Source organism: Mus caroli, chromosome 1, assembly GCF_900094665.2.
Source record: "Mus caroli chromosome 1, CAROLI_EIJ_v1.1, whole genome shotgun sequence".
NCBI classification, from domain to species: domain Eukaryota; kingdom Metazoa; phylum Chordata; class Mammalia; order Rodentia; family Muridae; genus Mus; species Mus caroli.
Genome location: NC_034570.1, coordinates 110348549 through 110357774, shown reverse-complemented (window position 1 = coordinate 110357774; position 9226 = coordinate 110348549). Strand labels below are relative to the sequence as shown.

The following is a 9226-nucleotide window of genomic DNA, read 5'->3' as shown; positions in this document are numbered from 1 at the left end:
GGAACTCACTCTGTAGACCAGGCTGGCCTCGAACTCAGAAATTTGCCTGCCTCTGCCTCCCAAGTGCTGCGATTAAAGGCGTGTGCCACCACGCCCAGCTTGAATGTTCAGTAGTCTTAATTTTAGGATTATACTATTTTTATATTAGTAGTGAAGAAATACTGCTAGTTTTGATTACGAAATACAGCTTTAAAAATGATTTGGGTTTTATAGATATTAAACTGAAAACAACTATATTTCTGTGTTTGTGAACTATGATAAAAAGAATCCAGAAATTTCTACTTTTCTTTTTTTGTTTTTTAAAGATTTATCATTTATTTGAATACACTGTAGCTGTTTTCAGACACACCAGAAGAGGGCATAAGACCCTGTTACAAATGGTTGTGAACCACTTTGTGGTTGCTGGGAATTGAACTCAGGACCTCTGGAAGAGCAGTCAGTGCTCTTAACCACTGAGCCATCTCTCTTGCTTGTCTTTGTAGTTAACAAAGATGCTGTTTTAAAGATGTACACTCAGTTAATAAATGTGACGTGTGTGCATAGGGCATGGATGGCAGCCACTGGTGAGAGTCAAGGATCTTTGTTTGTTTTGGAATCCCGTGTGGTGGCCTGCCTTTTAGATTCTGCAGTTATATTCTGACACAGTCTTATTTGGGTTTTACCTTTAGCAACCCTTTAAATATAAAAGCAATGGGTGTAGTGGCTCACCTGTGTAATTCCAGGAGTTTTGATGTGGAGGCAGGAGGATCAGGAATTTAAGGATACCCTTGGCTATATTTGTGAATTCAAATCCAGCTAGGTGAGATCCTGTCTCAAAACAAGCAGAAATCAAAACAGACCTGCTGATTACCATGGTAAAGTACTGAACGAGAAGTCCATAGCAGTAAAGCTGGCAGGACTGAAAGACACTCTGTACCTGGAGGTTACTCACATGGACAGTCCTGTTGCTGGCTTTCTTGACCTGTGTCTGTTTTCTATTGAGTAACTTTTTATTCAATAGACACACACACACTGTCTCTCTGTGTGTGTCTATTGAATTAAGAGTTTTGCTATGTAGCCTGGACCATCTATTTGTTTACTTAATTATTTATTTGTTTATTGAATCAGTTTAGCTGTGTATCCTGGAGTATCCTCATCAAGTGCCTCCTGAGTCCTGGCATTATATGTGTGTGCTACCATGTCCAATGAGGAATATGTTTTGAATTTGCTGCCACATTGGAATATCAGAAGTCAGCCATGGTGGTACATACCAGTAATCTACTTTGGAGACAATTGATGCAATCCTAGCTACTTTGCTCCATATAGCAAATTTCAGACCAGCCAAGGCTATGTAGTGTGATACAATGTTTTTATTAAAGATTTTTTCATTTATTATATATAAGTACACTGTAGCTGTCTTCAGATATACCAGAAGAGGGCATCAGATCCCATTACAGATGGTTGTGAGCCACCATGTGGTTGCTGGGATTTGAACTCAGGACCTCTGGAAGAGCAGTCAGTACTTTTAACCACTGAGCCATCTCTCCAGCCCCTATGATTTTAAAAAATGGGAGACTCCTCTCCTCCAGCCCCCTGAAGAAAGAAGAAAATCAGGAGGCATGGCACAAGTACTCAAGGTTGAGGAATTTTCACTTTTTTGGTAAAGCTTGTAGGTTGGTTGTTTATTTTGGTTTTATGAGGCTGGGCTTGCTGTGTTGCCTAGCTGTTCTCACACCTCTGGACTCCAGTGATTTGAGGTCTCCTGAGAGCTGGGATTTCAAGTGTGCCACCACACATGTGCTGCCAGAGTTTTTATTATGGCCTCCTTTTTGGTTGTATGATAATTTAGTGATTTAGGATTTGATTGTAGGCAGACCTGGTGCTGGAGAAGGATTTGAGAGTTCTACATCTTGATTCATAGGTAGCAGAAGGAGACTTTGTGCCACACTGGCTGTAGCTTGAGCATAGGAAACCTCAAAGCCTGCCCCCACAGTGATGCACTTCCTCCAATAAGGCCACACCTACTCCAACAAGGCTACACCTCCTAATACTACCATTCCCTGTGGGCCAACAAGCATTCAAACATGAGTTTATGGGGGCTATACCTATTAAAGCTACCACAGTTGTCTTGAACATCTCACCCTCCTGTCTTTACCTCCTGAATGCTAGCATTACATATATTTATGCCACCAAGCCTAGTTTATGCTGTTTGTGGAGTAGAAACTGTATGTACTAAGCTAAACACTCTGTCAACTGTGCCCTCATTCAGTCTTTAGGTTTCTTAACTTTGTCTTTAAGACTATTGAAAACCTTTAGTCAAATTGATAAACATGTCTTTAGTTTTAATTTTCATTTCATTAAAAAATTGGACTGTGCTTCTAATTGTTTATACTTATAGGTAAATACTACACTTCTGAACTTGTCAGGTTCATACCATATCTATTTAATGTATTTGAGTGCTGAGTTGCCTCTGTTTGTTTTCTATACTGGGGTTGTCCATAAGATTTTGTTTGTAGAAAGACCCTATTTCTAAGCTTTTGGGATGAGCCATATTGAGTGTGTCTTTGTGGCAGTCGTTAACCTGATACTTGCCGTGCCATTTCTGCAGGTTTCATGAGCACTGGCGGTTCGTGCTTCAGCGCCTGGTCTTCCTGGCAGCGTTTGTGGTATATTTGGAAACAGAGACCCTGGTGACCCGAGAGGCCGTTACAGAGATTCTTGGCAGTAAGTGTTTCAGTGTGATCTGTAGAATCATGCACATTAGCTTAGGTTTTGTCTATCTTCGAGTGTGTGTTCATGGTGTGTGTGTGTGTGTGTGTGTGGTCAGAGGGAAAGCTCTGGGTGTTCTTCCTTAGGCACTGTCTGCTTAAGAACATTACATTTAGTAATTTGTGTGGGTGCGTGGAAGGTGTGATGCTCCTGTGGAGCTCAGGGCAGCTTGGGTGTTGGTCCCCTTCCATCATGTCAGTCAGTTCCCAGCACTGAACTGAGGTTGTCAGGCTTGGCAGTGAGCATGAAGAGTGCATAGTAGTGTCTGTGGCTAAGGGTGGGAACACCCTCAGAAGCTAGAAAAGGTTTTTGTACATGTGTACGTTTGTTCTGTCCTAAATTGCTTTCATAGCATTACTGTCCTTTATTCTGAATTTTTAAATTTTTTTTCATTTTTAGTTGAACCAGATCGGGAAAAAGGGTTTCATCTGGATGTGGAAGATTATCTCTCAGGAGTTTTAATTCTTGCCAGTGAACTGGTAAGAAATGTGTGTGTCGGGGTAGTCCTGTGTGTGCAAGTACATACTGAGGTTCGGGAATCAATACACAAACCCCTCAGACTCCGGTCTCAGTTAAACAGGGCTGGTTTATTGAGCTCATACCCCAAGATTGATCGATCAAGGCTGTAGCTCAGGCTTGGGAGCTGAAAGCAAGGACCTGGAACATTTAGCAGGATCTACTTATAAAGGAAAAACCCACAGCGAGCTCATGTGCAGGTGTAGGAAGTATTGCCTTTTGGTTGCTTCTGATTCAAGCTATTTTGGCTAGCTAGACAGAACAGTTTTAACTGACCTTTATTCTGATTGGTCCTAAGTGGAGCTTATGGTTGTGAAGTTTCTTAAGGTTATCAAATCTCAGAACGTACAGAACATATAGGGTGTGTGGCTCTGAGTCAAGCTATTTTTCTGGCTCAGGCATGGAACAAAGTGGCTTTAGCTGTGGTAGAGGGGTAGACCTCAACAGTGTGTATCTGGAGACCAGAGGACAACCTTGCTGTCATTCTTTGTGCTGAAAAAAGTTGTGTTTAGTGTATATGTATGTATGTACCCTGGAGTGTGCGTGGAGATCACAGGATAAATTTTAGTAGGTTTTCTTGTTCCACCATGTGGGTCCTGGAGATGGAACTCAGATCATTTACCCACTGAACTACCCACTGTAGGTCAAAACTTGTTCTTGAGAGTCAGGGTTTCTCTGGCCTGAAGTTCACCAAATAGGTTAGGCAGGCTAGCCAGCAGGTCTCAAATATCTATACCTGTCTGCATCTCCCCGATTTTGGGATTATAAGTAGATTGCCACCATGCCTAACTTTTGTTTAAACATGGATTCTGGGGATCACACTCAGGTCCTGATGCTTGCAAGGCAAACACTTTACCAACTGACCTCTCACCAGCACACCAGGCACTGTTGAATTTCCTGCTGCTGTTTCATTTTCAGTTTTTAAAATGGCTACCTGAACTGAAGAAGTCTTAGGGTCTTTTTAGGCTCTGTAGCTATAGAGAGATTTTAATCTGGCAGCATGGCTACTCTGGCTGGAATACAGAAACAGTCTTAGTACTCACCTTTAGTCCTAAATAATGAAGATAAAGTTTGTAGAGTGTGATATCTAATTGAGAGTGTGATCCCCAGAATCCATGTTTAAACAAAAGGTGTGGTGGCAATGTATTTATAATCCCAAAGTGACGAATCAGAGAAAGATTTGACAGAATAGGCTATGCTTAACTCTTAGGAGAACAGAGAGGAAAGAGAGTCTACCTAAGAGAGAGAAAAGGAGAACGGGAAGTTTTACAGGGAGAGTTTTACAGAGACAGGTTAAAGGGAGAACAAGCTAGACACAGGTGAAGATAAAATGAGCCAGAGAATGTGAAGGAACCAGAAGATTAGAACAGATTGCCAAACCGGGCGTGGTGGTGCAGCCTTTAATCCCAGCATTTGGGAGGCAGAGGCAGGTAAATTTCTGAGTTCAAGGCCATCCTGGTCTACAGAGCGAGTTCCAGGATAGCCAGGACACAGAGAAACCCTGTCTTGAAAAACAAACAAACAAACAAACAAACAAAAAGAACAGATTGTCAAAGTTAGTATGAGGGCAAGCAGAGCAATTCAGTCAGAAGCTGAAAGAAGCTAGGTTGAATCAGTCAGTGAGTGTATAGAGGAGTTTTGAACCAGAACTGCTGTATTGACCAGCTGGCCAGCCAGAGTTCAGAAAGACCTAAAAAGTGTAAGCTTACTCAGTAGTATGTACGTCTCAGAGGCTGAAAACATCCTAGGCCTAGATACTGTAGATTGTATGGAGGCTGGAAGCTTCCAGGACTAGACGTAGGTGAGTAAACTGAGGCAGAAAGCCTTGAATGTGATCATTACATTAGGCGAATAAAAGTTGCTTGTACATCTAGCAGTCATGAGGCCGCCATTGACGGCATTGTATATGTCACAGTTAACAGGGTAGGGTCAGAAAAATGCCAGTTCAGATGCTAAGGGAAGGAACTGTATATTTACTAGTGGGCACCTTTTGTTGTTGTTGTTGGTTTTTTTTTTTTTTTTAATTTGTGACAGGGTTTCTATGTGTAACCTTGGCTGTCCTGGAATTTGCTTGGTAGACAGACTGGCCTTGAATTCACCAAAATCTAAATGCCTCTGCCTTCTGAGTGCTGGTATTATAGGTGTGCACCACCTCTTGGCCTAATGAGTACCCTTTTTTGAGACAAGATTTCCTGAAACCCAAATGGGCCTTGAATTCACTATGCAGCTATATAGCTGAGGGTGACCTTGAACTCTTGGTTCTTCTACCTCTACCTTCCAAGTGCTGTGATTTATGAAGTTTTAATTTAAAAGATTGTAATACCTACCCCTTTCTTCTAGAAGTGTCATGACATTCATTTCTGACAACTGTATTAATTCATAGAGTAATTTTAGAGAACAATTTAAGTGTAGGTTAGTGAAAATTTGAGACATTCTCAACATGGAAATAGGGAGGGGGATACAGAAGCCCATTGAAAAATTATATCACTGACTCAGACTTGTTAGAGGCAGCTGATCAGCAGGCTTGAACCTGAGCACTGTCATACTGTTAGTGGCTGGGGTGAAGTGTCTTGAATACTATGTGTTGGTATATGTTGAAGTCCCTTCTCAGGGAATCCTGGCAGAAGGGTTAGGACTTCATGGGGAAGGAGATCTTGTGAGTTGGGTCTTCACATCCTACCCGGTCTTCAAGACGGTTGAGCTGACTTAATTTTGACTTCTTACCTGTCTGTCTTACTAATTCTAGGTGGCCAGGTGAACTCTCAGTAGTGTATTATTAGATAGGTAATCATGTGGCCTATGTGATTGCTGTGACAGGTTTTTTGTTCTATACAGTAGCTGTTGAGCTGTAAAAATGACATTTGCTTAATTTACCATAACTTTATTTCATAATAGCCAGCTAAAGGCATTAGGAATTTTAGAAGATGCTCATTATGTCCATCACGTGTAGCAGACATTGCCTCAGTTTGTGGCATTTGTTTCAGAGAACCTTCTGTTTTAATGTGCTTACATGTGAGCATCTTGAATACAGAACATCAGTTCAGTGTAGCTGTTTCAATTTGAGCTTCTAGCTGTGATTAGTGGGAAGGTGTGGAGGGAGAACCCACATAGTAATGTATCCGATTTCTTTCTCCCTGTGCAGTCGAGGCTGTCTGTCAACAGTGTCACTGCTGGAGACTACTCTCGGCCACTTCACATTTCTACTTTCATCAATGAGCTGGATTCTGGTTTTCGCCTTCTCAATCTGAAAAATGACTCCCTGAGGAAGCGCTACGACGGCTTGAAGTACGATGTGAAGAAAGTAGAGGAGGTGGTCTATGACCTTTCCATCCGAGGCTTCAATAAGGAGACAGCAGCGGCTTGTGGTGAAAAATAGGAGCTTTTCCCTGGGGCTGGCCTTGCTGGCGCTGCAGTTGCCAGGGAGGGCTAGCTCAGTGCCTCTTCCTGTAGTTAGCACACCAGTTGCTAAACACTGCGCTTTATTTTCGTAACCAGCTGTGTGCTGTGAGTGTCAGAATTGAAATACTTTTTGGATCTAAACAAAAAAAAAAAAAAAAAGAAAAAGAAAAGAAAAAGAAACCTTTCCACGGATGGGGTTTTTTTGTTGATGTTTCAGTGCACTTGCCGTGCCGTGTTGTCGTCGTATGACCATTTTGTCAACAGTGTAAATGTTGGTCCCTTGGTAAAAGTCCTTTCTTGCTTAGCTGACTGTTGATGTACTGACTGACAGGTTTGTTGTCTTGTTTGTAATTTCTCCCACAAGTAAACAATGATGTTTTCTAGGTCCAGATTAGTCCTCCATTTCCAGCTGTAGCCTGGATGCAGTGTGAGAATAAAATGGTTGAGAAGCAAGGGAACTTTATTTTGCCCATCTTATGTTAAGTCTTGTAAGTGAGTTGAATTTTTTGCCTAGGAAATTTGAGGCCCCGACTCTGTCCCTGCTACTAAAACAGAGCAGATGAAACTGTACAGTTCAACCCAGCAAGGTCAAGGTAGAAAGAACCTCTGGAAAAGCGTTATGGTGATGTCTTGTGTTGGGTTAGAGCATCTGTTTTCTGACGTCACCTTACACCCCGGCTGCTGTAGCAGTTAGTCTTTACATCTGCCTAGAGCTAACACCTGTGTGCTGTATTTGTAAACTAGGAGACCTTTTCCCAGCAGCCAGCTAGAACTGGTCTGGGAGTAGAAAGCCATCCTCATGTATTCACTCCTTATCTGTACTGAGGAGTGGCTTCTTAGAGACATCAGTGCTGTTTGGAGTAGAAGAAAGTAAAATTTGGCTTTAAAAAATTCATGTGATTGGCAGTATTTTTTGGAATAAGAAATTGAAGGTTGTGATTCTGTTAGTAATTTTAAAATGTATAGTTTAGGGTAGTCATGTAAACTTTGTGGGCTCCTCTATGCCCTCTCCTTTTCAGATTGCATAAGATTTCATATGTGGCCATTCTTGGGGTAGATCTGAAATTATTAAAGTCAAGACTGGTGATGTAGCTTTTAGTGATAGACTTGCTTGGCAATGTGAGGCAATGGTCCATCTTAGGACTTCAAAAAACTGAAAGAAAAAAAGAAAAAAAAAAAACCCCAACAAAAATAGTGTAGTTTTTTTTTTTTTTTGCACCCTCTGACAGGAAGCTGCTGCCATTACTAGTGTAATAGGAAGTACTCAGGGGTGTCACCCTTTCTTTCTTGGTAGCATTTTGGGCTTCATGTTTGTGCAGTGGGATCTTTGACATTGGCTTTTATCAGGCCATGGTTAAAGACTAACTGGAAAGTGGGGCCTGAAAGTGCATGCTTGTGCTCCCAGGTACACAGGAGGCTGAGGCAGGAGGTTGGCAAATTCAAGGCTTCAGGGGTAGCCTGTCTAACTGTGTGAGATCCTGTGACCAAAAAAAAAAAAACCAAAAAACACAAACACCAACCAAAAAGGCTGGTTTCAGTGTTTCAGTGACTTTCCCTTGCATGTTTGAGGCCTTGGGTTCAACCCTTCATTGTGCAGCGAGGTGGCAGGAGGCAGATTCTAATTTCCCATCCTGAGGAATGAGCTGTGATTGCTGTATATTGTTGGACATGTAGACTAGCTTTCTTCATGATTCTTTTTGCAGGGTTAGAATAAGGTATTAGGCTATTTTTGTTAGTTTACCATTTGAGACAGGGTTTTGCTGGTAGTCCAGGCTGGCCTGGAACTCGCACCTCTGTTTCCGTTTTCTGAGTACAGGATTAGACTCTTGAAAGTGTCTGGGAAGGTAGAAGGCTTTTCAGCTGCATGGTCAGTTAGAGACGGGAAGTTTCACAGGCTCTTGCTTTATTGTTTAAGTGTGGGTTCTGCTCGACATCATTAAAGCTCTTGTCAGAAGTTTCATATTTTCCTCTTTAGAGACAGAGGTTGTGATGTCCTGCCTGCAGTGTTGTCTAGGCTGGTCTCAGCCTCCTGGGCTGAAGCTCTCCTCTTGCCTCAGCCTGTGAGCAGCTGGGACTCTAGGTCAGTGCCACCGTACATAACTCTTGAAATTCAGTTTCAGATGCAATGAACAAATTGCACTTAAAAGTGAAGGAGTATGTTCTAGTGTTGTGATTCTACTTGAGAGTTTAGAAGTGTCATGTTGATAATTAGTTGTGTTCGTTACTGGCTTGTAAAGCAATAAAACTGTTTTTGGTCTCTTTGTAAAGTAGTGTGCTGCTGTTTGAACTCTTCTTCTCTATGGAGAATCAAATTGTTCATGTTCTGCCAGGCAGTAGTGGCCCACACCTTTAATTCCAGCACTTGGAAGGCAGAGGCAGGTAGATTTCTGAGTTCGAGGTCAGCCTGGTTTACAGAGTAAGTTCCAGGACAGTCAGGGCTACACAGAGAAACCCTGTCTCAAAAAAAAAAAAAAAAAAAAAATTCATGTTCCTTGGAGGCTGAAGAAGCCTGGAGTGGTAAGCCTGAGCTGTTGTGTAAGGTTACACCAACCAAGACACTAGC

At 42.0% G+C, this 9226-nt stretch overlaps 1 protein-coding gene across 1 annotated transcript in view; it reads left to right on the top strand.

Moving 5' to 3' along the window:
* Tsn (translin) overlaps positions 1-8930 on the top strand; it is a 12932-nt gene extending 4002 nt beyond the window's left edge. The window contains exons 4-6 of the mRNA XM_021170625.1: positions 2588-2703; positions 3148-3227; positions 6407-8930. Of these exons, the coding sequence (XP_021026284.1) occupies positions 2588-2703; positions 3148-3227; positions 6407-6640 (430 nt within the window). The 3' untranslated portion in view covers positions 6641-8930. The remainder of the gene's footprint in view (positions 1-2587; positions 2704-3147; positions 3228-6406) is intronic.
* The last annotated feature ends 296 nt before the right edge of the window (positions 8931-9226 follow it).